The sequence below is a fragment of the Manacus vitellinus genome, unplaced genomic scaffold (genome assembly GCF_001715985.3).
Source record: "Manacus vitellinus isolate BGI_N305 unplaced genomic scaffold, ASM171598v3 scaffold_70_pilon, whole genome shotgun sequence".
Taxonomy (NCBI): Eukaryota; Metazoa; Chordata; class Aves; order Passeriformes; family Pipridae; genus Manacus; species Manacus vitellinus.
Window position 1 is genome coordinate 1,779,532 of NW_021940754.1, and position 17,181 is coordinate 1,796,712.

The following is a 17,181-nucleotide window of genomic DNA, read 5'->3' on the forward strand; positions in this document are numbered from 1 at the left end:
GCAGGGGATTAGCCTGTCTTTTCCCTGAGCGATAGCGCTCATGGGTCTTCCTTGGGAGCACCGCCAGCACGAGAAACGGGCGTCTGGGGGGGCTTTTGTGGGCAGGGTGGTTCATCCTTCGGAAGCGGTGGCGAAAAATATATTTATTGGGGTTTTCTTCAGGGTGGGTGAGCGCTTGAAAAAAAAAGTCTTTTGCGATGCCGCTTTGATTTAGAGCGTTTGCTGCTTTACTCACGTCGGGATCTGAAAAGATAAGTTCTCCTTAAGCATGAAAATAGGAGTACAGTTACCTGCTGTCATTTCTTGCATTTTGTGAAGCACAGCTGGAAAACCCAGGGCCACTTTTGTTAAAAATCTAGGAGGGGGACTGTGTGCTGTCCGGTGGACCCCTGGGTGGCTGATTTACGGTTATGGGTCTGCTGCCGGTGTAAAATGAAGCAAATCTGCCCATTTTGTCTTCATCCGGTGGGGGGGGGGGGCTGTCAGCTTCTTTACCCGAACTTCAGTGCAGCACGCCAGAGCTGTTGCGTGTGGCGGCGTGTGTTCAGACACATTCAAAGCTCTCGGGAGCAGGAAAGTCCAGGCTTTTTCATCTCGTGCCTGGTGCAGTCATCGGGGTGACTCTCGCTGCCGTCAGTGGGTGCTGGATTTGGCCACCGTAGAACGTACTATTGCTCAAACAGCGGTGGGAGGGGGCTTGGCTACCCCAAACACCAGTTTTATGCTTGTGTCTCTCAAATGAGTAAACATTTACTTATGTGTGTGAGTAGAAACGAGACTTTCTGCCTGTTTATTATGATAATTTTAGGGGTTCATCTGGACAAATGAAGGTGCCCGTGTCTTACGGACTTCTCACAGGGTACAAAATTGACAGAGCCACCTCAGTTTGCATCCAAGTGCACAGGGAGCTTTCACGTGGTGAAACAAGCCATAAAAATGAAAACTGTGTTTTCTTAAAAATTGTTGCTTCTTGTACTTATCTTGCTGTAGAAATTAGCCAGTTGATTTAGCAGGGTAAATTGAAAGTAGCCCTCTCTGGTTGAAGTTAAAATGTGTACATTTTTACATAATAAGATGGTATCTTTGGAATCTGATTTAACATAATGAACAAGTGGTGGTGGTAGAGATAGGTGGAGGATTAGCAGTTTGTGCTGCCAGACAGGTATCTGAGAGCATGTCCTTGGGAATACTTCCATTGTCCAGGCTAGTATTGCAGCATCTAATGTAACAGCTGGAGATATTCCTCCTTTCCCGACGGATCCTGCTTCCATTTAAGTTGGTAGCAAAAACCACCCACTCCTTTTCTGCAGGAACTGGATTGGACTGCTAACGAATGGAGCTAGACTTTGTGCATATTAAAACACCACTTTGATTTTTGTGTCAAGCTGATTTCTTTTCCTCTGAAGCTGATTGAAAGCAAACAAAAAGAAACTTGATAGCCCTAGGTCCTTCAAGTCTTGTCTGCAGACCAAGCAGTCTTAAAGAGCATTAAATACATCTGTAGGTGCTGTTTTATTAAAAGTTGTATTCCTTTGTACACCTGCCTTTTTTTTTTTTAATGGGAAAGATGAAATAATGAGTTTTGCAGTGTTTTGGTGGAAATAATAAATATTCCAGGTGCTTGAGTTGTCTGCCTGAGAGATATCAAGGAGCTTGAGATAATGTCCTAATAGCGAGGAAAACCTCAAATTTCATATTCTAAAATTGTTTTTGTTTTAGTCTCCATGAAGTACAGCAGATTTGATGCGATATCTAGTTTGAAGGGGGTTGCCATCATTTACGCTAGCTGCTTTTATTTTTTCAATAAATATTTCATAGGGAAAACATTTTTTTTTTAGGAACTCTTGACTTTTTTCACAGTGATGTAAAGCACTCCTGGCACAGTTCATCTCTGGCAGTGCTAACACTAGACAGGTGATCCAAAATACTTGTGACTATTTTTGCTTTTATGTAACATCTTAAAGTGTAATCTGTCAAACAAGGAGAATGCAGCACTTTGAAAGTGTAAGTAGTCTTCTGGTGATCTACTTCTTATAAGGGGCTGGATAGCAGGAGAGACACCTTCTTTAACTCAGCTTTATACGTGTAAGTGGCTCGTGAGGGGGCAGCTCCAGTTGCAGTGGTTCCTTAACATGCACACACGCCCAAATCAGTGCCAGAAACAGCAGCTTTCAGTTACCAAGTCCAAAGATCAGGAGCGTTCCAAAGGAGAGAGCAAGGTCCAGCTTCAATGTAAGCAGGTTGGCACTAAGCACAGATCTTTAGTGTTGATGAATCTTCTGCTAATTAATGGTTTGTGGAAGATGAAGTTTGCCAATCTGAGTACAACACTCATTTTCTTCAGGGGGATATAATTGCATGTTTTCTGCCACTTCTTTTGATTTCTAAACTTTCACCAATCAGAGAAGCTGTGCTGTCGTGAAGAGGTTGCCTGTTTTCTATAAATGGAGAGAGACCCTCAAAGTGTGTTAGTTCTTTATTTCTTCTATAAACAGTCAATTTTTGTGTTTGCTGTAGTGGAAGCTTCAGGTTTGTTCAGCATTACCAAGGCAAACACTATAACAAAAAATAAGATAACAATGCTTGAACTGTTCAACACAAGTGGGGAAAGGAAGCCCTGTAAATGCTGTGCTAACGTTGCTGTTTGATGTGCTGAAGTCAAGCTGAAACTGAAGTCCAAAGCAAATGTGTGGCTGGGAGACAGCAGAGGTATAGTGGGAGAAACAGGCCTGGATGTGTCACAGGCCCTCTGACTTAAGGCTGTAGGGTGTTAAATGGGGTGTCACTGTGCAGAACAGAAACTGCACTGCCACGTTTGCTTCACCCATGGCTCCTGATGAACGTGTCAGACTCTGGGTGTAATTGCAAAGTGGCCAGGAGGAGCTGTGAAGATGTACTGGCTGGGAGATTCCTCCAGCACAGAGGGGATTTTCGGGGTGGGGAAGAGCTGATTTGAGGGGCATTTCCAGGGGAGAGCTGGGGCAGTCTTCAGGGGTGTTGGTACATCTTCAGATAGGGCTTGAAGTTGTGACTAGGAGCAAGAAGGCTTGAAAGGACCGAAAAAAACCTGTCAAGTCACCGGAGAACAAGTTTTTGGTTTTCACATGTCCCTTTGAGGGTGGAGGCTCAGCTAGCTCAGGTGAGACAGCAGCCACCACCACATCAAAATGACTGTGGATTCAGGCTGCTGCAGCGATAGTAAAACCATGCCCAGAGTCCTGCTTTAGGCAAGTTCAGACCACTGTCCTTCCAAATGAGGGGCCTGGTTCAGTGCTCTCCCCTGTTTGATACATAAAATCATAGGTGTTGCCATATAATGGCTGAAGTTCCCAACCTGTATAACATGATCAGTATTTTGAAGAGCAGTGATCTTAGAGAGGAATTTCTCCTTAATACCGCTCTGGAATTGAGTTTTAAGTGGCACTGAATGACATGAGTCTCAGTCTGTGTAATTATTAGGAGCCAAAGCCTGTTTACTTTGCATTCACACCATTAAAAATGTATTGGATTTCATCTGACAGCTTGTTTCCAGTGAATTTAGAATAAAAATTGTATTCCTAATATAGTAGAATACAAAGAGAAAAGTGCAGATGTGGGTTGTTTTCTTTTAATTTTTTTTTTAACTGGGCAGCATATGGAAGTAGCATAAAAAAGAAGTTCCCTTTTCAAAGGAACCCTGAATTGGTGGAAAGATCTAAACTCGCCCTAAAACATGCTCAGATGATCTGTAACAATTAAAACTGTTTTCTCGATCCCAGATTTTCCATTCCCCTCCAGAAACCCGTGTACTGTTTGATACAGACTCACCTTTAATGGAAATGTAGCAATTATTGTGGCTGTTTTCTTACAGTTTCTTACAGTAGCCTGTAACATTAGTCTTAAAACAACTCTTTCTGTTGTGCCAGGCAGGCAATAAGGTTGAGTGAACTGCACTATAGAAAGAACCACCCATGACTGGAGGTAAACTATGCGGATATATGTTGGGGTGGAGGTTGAAAGGAGCGTGGAGGGCATATTTGAAGCAGACTGTGCAACTGCTATAGCAGGTCTGACTAGTTTGAGATGCCTAAAGGCAGCTTTGTCTTAACTTCAGGTAGCTGCAAAATGAAGTTTTAAATCCTAATTCAGTAATACATCATCATCTTCCGGTGCCTCCACAAACTTTACTTTTCATGTGTTTTTACAGGCACTTTTTTCTCCCTTGGAAAAAGGGTTTAGTAGGTACATGCACACGTGCATGCATATCATTTGAGTATTCTTAAAGTACACGTTTCATCAAGATAGGAGACTGGCATTCTGTGCAAACCACAGTGGGTTTTTGGTTTTTTTTGGGTTTTTTTTTGGTTTGTTGTTTTGTTTTTTTTTAAACACTGGTAACATTTTGCTTTCCCAGTGTTCATGTGTGAGAAACCCCTTTATTTCAGCATTTTTGGCATGGTGTGATTTGTTGCTGGTCAGTTCTTGTGCCTGGCCCTATGTTGAAGGAGAGCCCCGGGCTTTTGTAGCCTGTGCTGTGGTCGGAGGGATTCTGACTGAGGTACTTTCGTGCTGGCTGTCCCAGGGGCACAATAACCTGCTTAGGTTACCCTCCTGTGATCTGGCTCACTGTCTCCCCCTTACCCTCCTGTCCCATCTGTTTGGCAAAACTGGCTCTTCTAAACAACCCCTTCCTCCCCTAACTAAAGTGTTCCACAAATAACTTGTGAATGAATAGAGAGGAGAATATTTTCTGTGTGTGTAACACACAGTGTCGAGCTTCCTGTCCCTGCTCTGCTTCCCCTTGCAGGCAGGGGAACATATGTGATACATATGTGCTTGGGCAAGGACTTTTCTTTTAATTGTGGGGAAAATCAGTGTAATACTATCTTGGGCGAGGTGAATGGGGTTGTGCCTGACTGCATATGAAGTCCAGGACATTCAGTTACCTGAGCTGTTCTCCTTCTGTGTTTTCCACTCCCAATTTCCAAAGGCTTATTTTGTGGTTAAGTTTGTTTGTTCCGTGATAATTGACCTGTACTAAGCATGCTTCGAAATACAGATTTAATACACATGTTGTCAAAATATGCTGTTTAAAGGGTGTCCCCATCTAAGCTTAAATGACTTACTTGAAAATGTTTAAATTACTATACGTAGAAATTACATGGATCCCGTGGTGGCTGTTTTAGAGAGCATCACTTTTGTGTAGTAGTTTTTATTGTGAAATCAAGCAGGTGTCATGAAAAATGGAATGTCTTTCCTCTTGAACTCATAGCTATTACAGGTTGAGAATAGTTCAAGGCTGGCCAAAGTTCCCTTTAATCAGTTTTCAGAAGGCTCCTTCATGAGATACGAAAACATATGCTGTATTTCAACAAATGCAAGAGCTTTAGTACACTGGATTGAAAGGCCAGTGTTATTATCAGTGTTAACATCATTTAACACCATCTTAGCAAACTTTCATGTCAAACTTTACCTTTTTTTTGTTTGTTTTGTTTATTTTGTTTGTTTTGTTTTCTCTGGTGGTAGAGAAATGTTCAACAGCTTTTTCACCTCTTCAAGAGAAAGTTGTGGGGTGAGTAGGTGCTATTTCACAGAATATACTTGTTTACAGGGCTGTGTTTGTTTCATTTAAGCAAAAATGTTGAAAACAACTCATATGCTGTTATAGCTACTATAAAAAATTCCAGGGAAACACCTTTCTTTTCTCCTCTTCTAACTCTCAGTAGTGAGAAACTGGTTAGCAAATAAAATCTGCAGCTAAAATGACTTGTCATTGCAGGGATGTATGGTGCATTTTGCAGTATTTATCTCTTCAGAGGTGGGGTTTTTTTTCCTCCTTCTTCCCTCCTGCCATTCTCTTCTTTTCGTTTTGACTGTGATAATTTATTCAACACTGTTTTCAGAGCAATAACCTACTTTTTGGCAAATCATTCAGTTCTTTTCACAGTAGTGTGGGTATTGTTTTTCCCCCATGTGTTTATTAAGGGTCTGTGACAAGGGGGAAAAACAAGGTACCTTTGGGGAAAAAGATGCTGTGATAGGATTCAGACAAAGTAATTATACATAGGTGAGAAAAACTCTCTCTCCCTTTATTATGCACAAAGGGGTCTCGTCTCTCTTGGATGCACACACAATCCTCATTAACCTTTGTGGGAATTATGCACATCCAGTGAAGATGGGTCTACAATTGCTAAAAATATCAGCTGGCCCGTGACGTGCACGTGCCAATGGAGATGTCTTGTACAATGCAAGACAGCGTTGCCGTAATCCATTGTTCCGTGCGACAGTGCAGGGGAGGAGGGAGGTACAGCCGGGCTGGCTGTTTCATCATTCTCCCTCACAGTCTGACCAGTAGCATCTTGTCATTACAGGCGTGTAATTTTAGCAGTGAAAAGGGAGTGTGTGTGTGTGTGTGTGTGTGTGTGTATGTGTGTGTGTGTGTGTGTGTGTTGGTGTTTCCTAGCCTGTGTCACTTTCTGGTGGCTGTCCTAACTCTTTCAGATTGCTTTTGAATTTAATTTACAAGTGTGGTGTCTCTTTTCTAGCCAGCACTTTCACTGTGCTGGTGCCTGCTGGCTCTGCAGTGGGGAGGAGTGGAAGGCAGTCAGCCCTGGGCTGAATTGGGCCCTGGAGCAGTACACAGCCATCTTAATTGCTGCTGCTCCACCTCTGGAAGAGACGATGGGTCTGGTTCTCCCGGCACGGAGCTGTGTGCACTGGCTCTGGCATGGCTCCTCGTCCACTGATGGGGGAATTCATCATGCTATGGCCTTGCTGGTGAGAACAGCATCTCCTGCTTCCATGCAAGGAGGGCCCAGAGTGCCACACTTGGGGAAAGAAACAGTGGTGTGATGTGGAGCCAGGAGGAGCTGCTTGGCCGATCCCAGGGAGGCTTGTGCATAGAAGCCCTTGCATATTTTTTGGGTGACAACATGCAGAGTTTGCTGAATAATCAGCTAATCATGTAGTAAAGTCAGAGGATCTGGCTGTGCTGTGCCTGGTTTGCTTGACTGCAGCTCTGATTTCCTGCTGCTGATGCCCAGGTGTGTGAAGCAGCTCCCAGTCCTTGAGCTTTTGATACTGGCAGAGAGCTGCTGAGCCCGTGTGTACACAGCACAATAGAACTTGATTCACACTTGGCAGGCCTGGCTGCTGCCTTAACACTGCCACATGGAGACCCAAATTTCAGAATAACCTCACCTGGACTTCTTTTGGTGGTTCTTTGAAGCCCAGAGTCTCAGCTAAGCTGAACCTTGGGTAGGAGGCTCCTGTGTGGTGGCATGGGCACTGTGAAGGAAGGTGCAGCCATTCTGGGGAAGATTTGGCACAGAGGTGACCCAAGGCGAGGGCAGCTTTGCCATGTTGTTGAAAATCTCTCTCCCCTCAGTAACTACCCTTGACAAAGCAGCTCCTGGTAGTGGGAAGGGGGGACTCCTCCACTCTGATCTGCCTCAAAGCAGGTGCTGCCAGGGTTGGTGGTCAGCAGGGCCGTGTCTGCACCTGGCCTGTGAAGAGCTGAGACAGTGTTAGGAATTGTGGCGGACTTGTTTCATAAAGCTTCCAGTTAAGGACAAGATCAAAAGAGGGCAGGTTGGGGGCTTGTTTGCATCTTTTGGGTGCTGTTGTAGGGATGTTCATGGGAAGTCCTGTCTGAAGCAAAACATGTGAGAATTGACATTTTGGCTCTGAGATCTTTGAGACAGAAATTAGTTCTGCTGGCCAATCCAAACCTGTTCTTTTTTTTATTTCCAATAAAGACAACTGCCTTCCTGTACATGAATAAAGCCTATTTTGAATAAATGTTTTTTAGCCCCAGTGTGTTACCCATCTAAATCCCCCCTCTTGCTTCGTACTGAAAAGGAATTGTCAGAGTTACTGAGGGTTTTACTCTTGCCTTCAGCCTCAAGTGGTTTGCATGTGCCTTGCTAACTTTCCATGCACAGAACCTGTGCAGTCTTGTTCACCTTCTAGTTGTGCCAGGGTAGTCTTTAATGCTTTAACGAGCTAACAAGTGCTCCTCTGATTTAAACTTGCATTAAGTTCTGCTACCCTGATAGAATTCCTAATATTATAAACACCCTTAATAACACGGCTGTAATCTAGAAAACCTGCTGTCCTTTTTCCAAACAATTACTTAATGAGGCAGTAATTTATTCTAAGCTATATTTATTGGAGCCCATTCCAGCTTTATCAGACAGACTCTGTTTGGATGTGTGCAGTTAGTCAAAAAACATTAAAACTGCTCCACTTCTTCCAGGGGAACATGTTACATTTAGCAAACTGACAGCATTAGAAACTGTTTCCAATTTAATAGAAGCATATGTTTCCTGCAAGACTTTAACACACTACAGAGTCGGAGATCGCCTTAGACTGCGGCTTTGCCTTTTTTTTAGCGTGCTGAAAAGGAGCTGGAAACCGAAGGCAGGAGTGGAGTTTGTGTTTTTTGGTTGTTTTGCAGAGCCTTCTAGCAGGGCTTCAGCAGCTGGAAGTTAAGGAAACTATCAAGAAAGTGGTGTGGGCGGCGCTCTGCTCTCGCTCCAAATGCAGTTTCTGATCATGAACAAACAGCAAGAGCTTGCTTTGCCCTCTGGGCCTCAAATAGTACAGTATGCAACAAGGGAGAGCAGGCAAGGCACGAGGATGGAAACAGTAGGATCAGATTACAGTTTCAAAATATCGCTGGAACACGTTGGCTGGCGTTACACTATTGACTGGCTTTATAATTGCATTGCTTATTTGCTAGGGAAGGCTTCACCTTACTTTCTGATTAACATGGACACTCCTTTGGGGACTTGGGGACTCCAAGCTCTGAGTATCAAAGTCAAACCCCACGAGACCTGCACGACTTCAGATGCTTCTCAGATGAGAGTCTGGCAAACAGGAGTCAACAGAGGAAGCTCAGAGGTCTCCCTGCACAGTCCTTAACTAATTCCTACTTAGATTAGCATCTGAGAGTCACCCACAGTGGTTTTCGTTCTTATTTTGATTTTAACTTGAGACTAGAGAAGACCCTGTCACTCAGCTTGCTCTCCCCAGAGTCTTCACTCATAGGTGTCTAAAGCAGAGGGCTAAGGCTGTGTGGGGAGAGGGAAGCTGCCTTTCTTGCTGAATGCAGGAGTGAGGTGCTAAGGAGCTTTACTTGCCTCCCTGTTTCTTCTGGAAGAGCCGAGGTTTGCCCACCACCACAGGAGATGGGAAGAGTTGGGTTCCTGTAAAATACACATGAGAAATACCTGCCACTCACAGTCACTGCTGGCACTGACACCCTTGCAGCAAAGGCTTGCAAACATAAAAACAATTCCCTGTACTCTGGAAGCACAGAGCTACCCAGGAGGCCAATTTTTTTATATACTCCAAAGGAGTTTTGTAAGTGCTTATTAAACCTCACTCAGTTAAAAAAAAAAGGCAGTTGGGGGCAGCCAAAATTAATGTAAGATGTATCAGGGAAAAACAAACCTTGTAAATGGGGAATGCCTGAGCACTGGGTCTGGTGAGGACAGACACCCCAGCACAGCTCCATTCCCTCTTACTTCTCTTTTGGGGTTGGGAGATTTGTTTTTTAACTCACATGTGACATGAGACCCAATTCTTACCAGGCAGCAGTTGTCAGGAGTCCTCTCTAGCCGTGCAACATGGATGCAGTACACTCCAGTGAGTAAAATCTGCATCAGATCCCAAGGAACAGCCTTGTAGAGGAAGGAGGATGCCCTCCCCCGCCCCCAGCCCTGGCCAGTGTGTGTACACAGTGTGAGCCAGCTGCAGCACCGGGAGCGTGGCCGTGCGGCACTGCGTGGTACACGCTGTCCCAGCTCCCGGGGATGCTGCCGTGCCAGGATTTAAAGACTCCGGTGTCAACAGATGAAATCCCCGAGGAGGGTGCTGTGGCTGTCGCCTCTGAAAGTCCATGCTGCTTATTCGCTCCAGTCCTGGAGTTAAACCTTGTCATCTGGGCTGTTCAGCTTTCCTCCTTTTTAGTGAGGCTGGGAGGTGGGGCCAGCTTTATACTGGCCTTCCCCTCTGCAGTTTCTTTTCCTTTCTAACTTTGAATGGGAGGAGGATGCCAGTGCTCTCAGAAGGCTGGGGCAGGTTTGCTCTGCCTTGCCAGGATCCTCCAGGCCAAGGAGCATCATTCTGTTGTGGGTGAGCCCATGGTCCTGCAGAGGGGTCTTCCAGAGATCTCTCTCTGTCTCTCTGTCTCTCTGCTGTGACCTTGGGGATGGAGAGATTTACCAGTTTGCCTCCCTAGCTCTAGGGGACAGATACTTTGAAGTGGGTTACAAGTTCAGGTGGTCCCTCAGGCTGGATCTAGCAGCACTGAAGTACCTCGCAGCAGCTCAACCTGACTCTGTTCGCTCAGAGGATCTGGCCCTTGTCTTGCCAGTTGAACCCAGTTGGCATAAAGGGCCTTTTTATTTTGGTCCTGCAGCTATCTGTGCCAAATCCTGATTTTGCTGAAGTCAGTAACAAAACACTCATTGACTACTGTTGGGCCAGGATACAGCCAATGGAACCCTCAAGGATGAAGAGTGAGGTATGGAGGAAAGTTGTGTTTCATATGCCAGAAGTGACACAGAAAGCACTTGCATAATTCACTGGATAGGTTCTCTGAGAAACCCTGGTGAGGTTCACTTACACTTGAGGTGTGTGAAACTTTGTTTTGGGAGTGAAATGTGCAAACTCAGTACTCTCATAGCATTTTGGGGGGCTTTTATAGGGAGCTTTTGTGTTGAGGGCTTTTGTTGGGGGTTTCATGCACATGTCTGAAGTAGTGTTTTATTTTAATTTCCCCAGGTTGCCTTTTTCTTTTTCTCTCCTTTTTTTCCCCCCCGTGGTTTTAGTTACCCAAGATTTCAGAAAGTAACTGGTCCCGCGTCAAACTCCACTTCTCACGCAGGCCCCTGTGGTTCACACCTGTCTTTCAGCTTTTGGCTGCGTGGGGAGGAATGATTGCTCGTGGACTTTGGGATTGGGTGCTTTTAGCTTTTTGAGCAACATGGTGTTGGTTCTAAAAGTGAACCTCACTCTATTCAGCTGTTCATCCTCTACACTGACCAAGAGGGTGGCGTAAATCTATGAGTGGGAAATATGACTTCTTAAAAACCCTTTTCCGTTGTTCTTGGGGTTCAGTTCCTCTTTCTTTTTGTCCTTCCTGTCTGCCTTGATGAGGAGGGAGAGCCTAATGGATTGTAGAATTGATTTCCAAGAAGAGCCCTCAGTCTTGAAAGACATTTAAAACTTAATAGTTAAAAGTGTTTGAGAATTAACATTAAAGATTATTTTTATTATTGGTGAGCCAAATCACTTTTCCTCTCAATTTTTTACATATCTGATGCTTTTTTTTTTTGCGCCAAACTCCCGATTGTTAAGGACTTCAGGAATAGTCCAGCAGTGACAAGGTGTAACGTCCAAAGCACAGTCAATAAATATAATACTCTCGCAGCGTGCACGTACCTCTGTGCTCCAGAGAGCCAAGGATTCGTCACTAAGTGGGCTCAGAGACGCAGGCATTGCACAAGCTTTCCTGTACTTAATCGATGATGGTCGACTCCAGAGAACCATCCGCTCCAGGCTGATTATCTCTTCTGCTGAGCCCCAACTACATTTTTTTCCCAGCTCTGTCTGAAAAGCATGCAGAGCCAATAAAAGGAAGCTAAATGATATGCAAATGAAAAAAAAAAAAAAAGAAGAAAATATTACTTTTGTTTTTCAATTAAGAAAAGACAACTCCCAAACAATGCTAGGGTTTCTCTGGCGCTGAGGCGCGTGCAATCACCCTAAATGGGCAAAAAAGCAAGTTGAATCTTTCTCAGCAACAATGGTTTAGCTTTTGGTTCTGAGTCTTCCAGAGCTGGAGCCAAGTGGTAGATTAATAGTGGGGAAGATCTCCAAGTAACTCCCCCCACCCCAATCCCCAGATAAGTGCAGCTTTTCCATTCATTGTCTTTCTTCAGCTTTCTGGTTCCACATACCTAAGTAACACTGAAAACTTAAGTTGCACACCAAAACCCTGCAACACCCTTTATTAAAACAACAACAACAACAACAACAAAGCGACGTCCCGTTTCAACTCTTCACACTTGACCTCAAAGTGATGTTTAGTGGATGGATGAAAATGCAGCAGAAATACATCTGGCTGAGGTTGGTGCTCAGCCAAAATAGATGCATGAAAGACCCTCCACGAACGTGCCCCTTGATCTCTGCCTGTCCAGTCTTGCATTTGGGTGGGTTGCTGTTGTCTGGCTGCCCCCGTTAGGGCTGTATGACGTGGTAGGACAACTCTGTCTTTTGACACTTGGCATGGTGCAGGTTTAGCTCATCTTGTACTGATCTTTGGTCAAGCTGATCTGCAAGTCTGGCATTTTCGTTTTCCCAGCAAGAGCTTTGGCTGGGAAGCCTAGGAGCAAAGCTTTTGAGATGAACAGAACTGACTCAGATCAAATGCTGGTATTGTACAGCTTCCTTTTTTAAAAAAAAATAGTGTTGAGAATCTTAAAGACATACAAAAATGATCTCTTTAATGTAGGTGTGATGCTGTTGGTTGAAAGAGGGAAGAGATGGTTAGAACTGTAAAGATCAAGCAGGCAACATTGTCTTAAGCTCCCGTGGTCAGAAACTATGTAATTCCTTTATGGAGAACCAGAGAAAGACCTGCAAGCCCACAAACATGTCTGCTTTTACCAACTCTATCAGCTGGTCTAAAAAGATACTGCCTCCTTGCTTCACTTAGCATGAATAAAGCAACTTATGGAAACCAGAGGAAAAGGTTTTTACAATTCCCGTTTGCATGCCAGAGGAGAAGGGAATAAAATAAAACTTTATAAAGCTTGACAGTCTAGCGGTGCTCATTTGAGCCCCCTCCTTGGTGGAATAAACCCCCCATGCTTAGGCTGGCATCCTGCTTTGGTGCTTTAGTGGTTAAACCCTCTTCTCAGAGAGTATTAGCAGGGGGAAAAGGAAATTGAAAGTTGTGCTGAAAAGCTGGTAGGTGAAACTGGGAGTTGCCTGATCTATTTTATCTTTTAAAAGGGCAAGCTCTGAATCGAGCTACGTGAAGATCGAGTGAGGTGTGAAAGCTTGACAGTCACCCATACAGGAAACCTTGAATCATTTCTGAGCTTCCTGGAAAATGACGTAGTGAGGTTATCGTGGTGTTTACTCAATGATGATGCCACAGCTCTTAACTGATCAGCTTAAAAAAACGTGTTAACTACCAGCACCTCACGCTTGGGTGGAAGTGGGCTCGATTGGGTTCGTTCGAAATGCTTCCGATGTCGCCTGTCAATAATTAATAACTGAGCACAGGGAACAGAGCCTGGGCTGTTTTCTTTATCGTGGGGGAAAAGGTTTGCTTTGTCCAGTGGATGTTTGTATACATTCCTGGCAGAGGCTGACAAACTTCAAAACTCTTCTAGTCCCCAAGCCATTTAAAAACGTCTTCTTTAAATAGAGTATTGCGGAACGAGCATTGGTATGTCTTTAGGACAGAGTCTGTCTTTTTTCAGGGGGAGGAGATAGCAGGAAGGGATGGAAAACTGCTACCTCTCCTCCTAACGCCTTGCTGCTTTAAAAACGTGCTGGAATTGGGCAAGGGTTTCGATTGTTGATAGCCTGATCCTCCCTTTCTTGCTCTATCTGTCCAAAGTGGAAGGAAATGTGTCCACCATGAACATTTGAACAGCAAAGCCCCCCCCCCCTCACACTCCAAACCTGTGTGCACAGCTCTGGAGTAGTCTGTGGAAGTGACACTAGGGAGCAGAGAAAAGCCAGACTTCGGCAGTAGTGCTAAATTTCAGAGGTTTTGTTCACCCAAGATTCCAGGCGCGGGAATTGCTGGTAGCTGGCCAAGGAGCTTGGATGGCAGCCTACCTGTTCCTCAGCTCTGCTCAGCTTACTCCCTCCCCCTGCCTTTCTTTTTTTAATTGCATAATATGCTAGAAAATTATCTGGATTTGGGACTTATTTTTAACCAGAAGAGGCTCACTTCACCCAATCTGATTTTGGATTTACCACCCAGCAAATGCTTTCTGAAGCCCTTTTCTTCTGGCTTCTTTTGTCCCCTCTCCTGCTTTCCAAAGGGCTCTTTGCTCTTAAATGTTTGTCATTCATTCTTGGGTATGTTTGTAAGTCCTTACCTACATTGTCTGTCTGCAGAACTGGTGTATGACCATCAAACTGGTGGTAGACCTGCCTGGTGCAGTCATTTCACAGCCATCAATCCCACTGGGAGAAGTGGGAATTGTACTCAAATAAGGAAGGTGGATTTTGTCTCCTAGACAGTAGATACATTATATGAGAGGAGTCAGGTTTGGGGTAAAAGTTTGTATTGCTGTTGCAACTTCTTTCCGGGTAGCTGTGGCTGAAAAGCCTCTTCTACTTTTTCTTTTTTTTTTTTTTAAACAAGGCAGAAATCTTCATGCCATTTTATTAGAGTTTTGTTAAACAGAGAGCTAAAATGTTAAACACGTTAAAATGAACAGGGAGCTGCCTGTGATCCTATTAAAAGAGTGAGTGGTTTAGGGCTCCAGCACCTCACCACTGTACCTGGGAAAATGAGAGAGGAGAACGTCAGGTTGTGCTGTTGTCACAGCACAGCAATTCCTTCATTCCTCTGCATTTGGGGGGATCTTCATGTCACAAAAATAATGGTGACAAAATGAGGTTGGGGCTGTGCTGTGTAGAGGAGCATTTCCAGGTGCTGTGAAACATCCTGGAAGAGATAGCACTGGGGATTGAACTGCCCTACTTAATCTTAGCTCAGAAATTATTTACAAGGCGGGGCAAGTTTGGTAAAATCCCCTTTGTTTCCTTCAAAAATCTGCCATCTGACCAACAGCAGAGTGTAGTGCAGAGAGTGATCTTGGGGATTAGACTAAAAGACTTGACAGATCTTCTTCTTTATCTGTAATTTATCTAATTCTGAGTGCAATAACTGCATTTCCTGCTCTGGTTGTTCAGTCCTTAGGCGATCAGTTAAATAAACCCATATGCGTATATCCTGGTGTACCGAAGGGCTGGATCTCCCAACTTCTCTGGGAAGGTTTCTCTTAAAATACAATTGCTTGAGCCTTGCTTCCCTTCCCCCGTGAGCAAGCTTTTGAATAATAAAGGAAATTCATTGTAAGAACCTTGGTGCTTTAAGTTTGTGTTCCCAGGCATAGCACTGCGTCGGTCAGGAAACGTAAAGAAACGTTCTCTACAGTATATGTAGCCTGTGCAACTCTGTGCAGATATTTGGGGACCATAATGTCTGCAAGAGGGAAATTTCCTGCCAAGCATGCAAGATCTTGAGTATTAGAGATGCTGTTTGATTCCCTGCTTGGGATTCACCAGCATAGCCACGCCGAAACAGGATGGAAGAGGGCACTGCGTTAAGGCGGCTTCTGCTTCCTTGTCACGCTGCTGTGGGCCAAGACTGAGTTGTTTGTGTGGACAGTGTGGCACTGGGCTTTGCTGTCTTCATGGGTCTCCTCTTTTTCCTTTCAGATATATGTTGGGGAAAGGAGGAAAGCGGAAGTTTGACGAGCATGAAGATGGGTTGGAAGGCAAAGTGGTGTCTCCCACTGACGGTCCCTCTAAGGTGTCTTACACCTTACAGCGTCAGACTATCTTCAACATTTCCCTTATGAAACTTTATAACCACAGGCCATTAACCGAGCCAAGCTTGCAAAAGACAGTTTTAATTAACAACATGTTGAGGCGAATCCAGGAAGAACTCAAACAAGAAGGCAGCTTGAGGCCCATGTTTGTGACCGCTTCCCAGCCTGCCGACCCTCTCAGCGACAACTTCCGCGAGGCCCAGCCGGCGTTCAGCCACCTCGCCTCCCAGCCCCTGCTCCCCACTGACTTCGTAAGCACTATGCCCCTGGAATCCTGCCTCACCCCAGCCTCTTTGCTCGAGGACGACACTTTTTGCACTTCCCCGACTGTCCAGCACGATGGTCCGACAAAACCACCACCTCCCGCTCTCCAACCAGTAAAGGACAGCTTCTCCTCAGCCTTGGACGAAATCGAGGAGCTTTGTCCAGCACCTACCTCCGCAGAGGCAGTAGCAGCCGAAACAGCAGCCGACGACTCTAAAGCCCATCCCAGCGAGTCCAACATCCACAAGCCCGAGGGCCTCCCGGAGAGCAGGACGGCTGAATCCAAACTCATGGACTCTCTACCCGGCAACTTTGAGATCACAGCTTCCACAGGTTTCCTCACAGACTTGACCCTGGATGACATTCTGTTCGCTGACATTGATACGTCCATGTATGATTTTGACCCGTGCACGTCTGCCACGGGGGCTGCCTCAAAAATGGCTCCTGTCTCAGCAGATGAGCTCCTAAAAACTCTCGCTCCGTACAGCAGTCAGCCAGTAACTCCAAATCAGCCTTTCAAAATGGATCTCACAGAACTGGATCACATCATGGAGGTGCTTGTTGGGTCTTAAAATATTAGAAATATAGCAACTTCTTGGTTTTTTTTTTGTTTGGTTTTTTTTTTTTTTTATTTTAAGTACCAGTATATACACTTGGTAGTATTTCCATAGTTCCTCCCAGCCCCAATTCACAGCACTGTGCATGCATCCTTGCTTGCCTTTTTTGAAAAGAAAAGGATCACACTAGTTTTTGCTTCGAGCAGAGTTGGAGTGCCTTCATCCATGTATGACCACTTCTAATGTATTTTTTTTAAAAGTGGTTCCTCAAGGAAGACCGAATATCCTGGTATAGGAAAGAATATGTATTGTAGACAATGTTATGTTATTACAAAAAAAAAAAAAAGGAAAAAAAAAGGTGAAAGCTAAGCACAAGGATTATGTTGGGGAAAGCTGTAAATTGCATGTGCATACTTGTCTATTTTTTCTATAAGTTTTATTGCAAGAGGTAAAAAATTTTATTATTTAGATAATCTCAATACCATTTTAGCCCTGTATAGGTTGACTTTAGCAATTCAGCCTTTTGGAGGCATTAACCTGCTCCTCTTTAAGTGTTGCATTTACATGGCTGTTTAGAAACTGCTGCCCAAATTTATTTTATATTTTTGTACAGATTCTGCAGTTTATGATATTGTTTTTTCTAAAAACAAATGCTGTTTATACACACAAAAAATAGCTATTTTGATAGGATTTGCTCACATAGTTCCTGCATAATTCAGATGTACAAGAACCACTTGTACTTTTATACAGAGTTGTAATGTTTTATATGTGTATGGTGCAAAGAG

At 44.4% G+C, this 17,181-nt stretch overlaps 1 protein-coding gene across 1 annotated transcript in view; it reads left to right on the forward strand.

Annotated features, from left to right (window-relative positions):
* The window catches only part of SERTAD2 (SERTA domain containing 2), a 25,657-nt gene extending 8,902 nt beyond the window's left edge, over positions 1-16,755 (forward strand). Inside the window, exon 4 of the mRNA XM_029964399.1 lies at positions 15,463-16,755. Within this exon, the coding sequence (XP_029820259.1) occupies positions 15,467-16,411 (945 nt within the window). The 5' untranslated portion in view covers positions 15,463-15,466 and the 3' untranslated portion in view covers positions 16,412-16,755. The remainder of the gene's footprint in view (positions 1-15,462) is intronic.
* Positions 16,756-17,181: the final 426 nt, after the last annotated feature.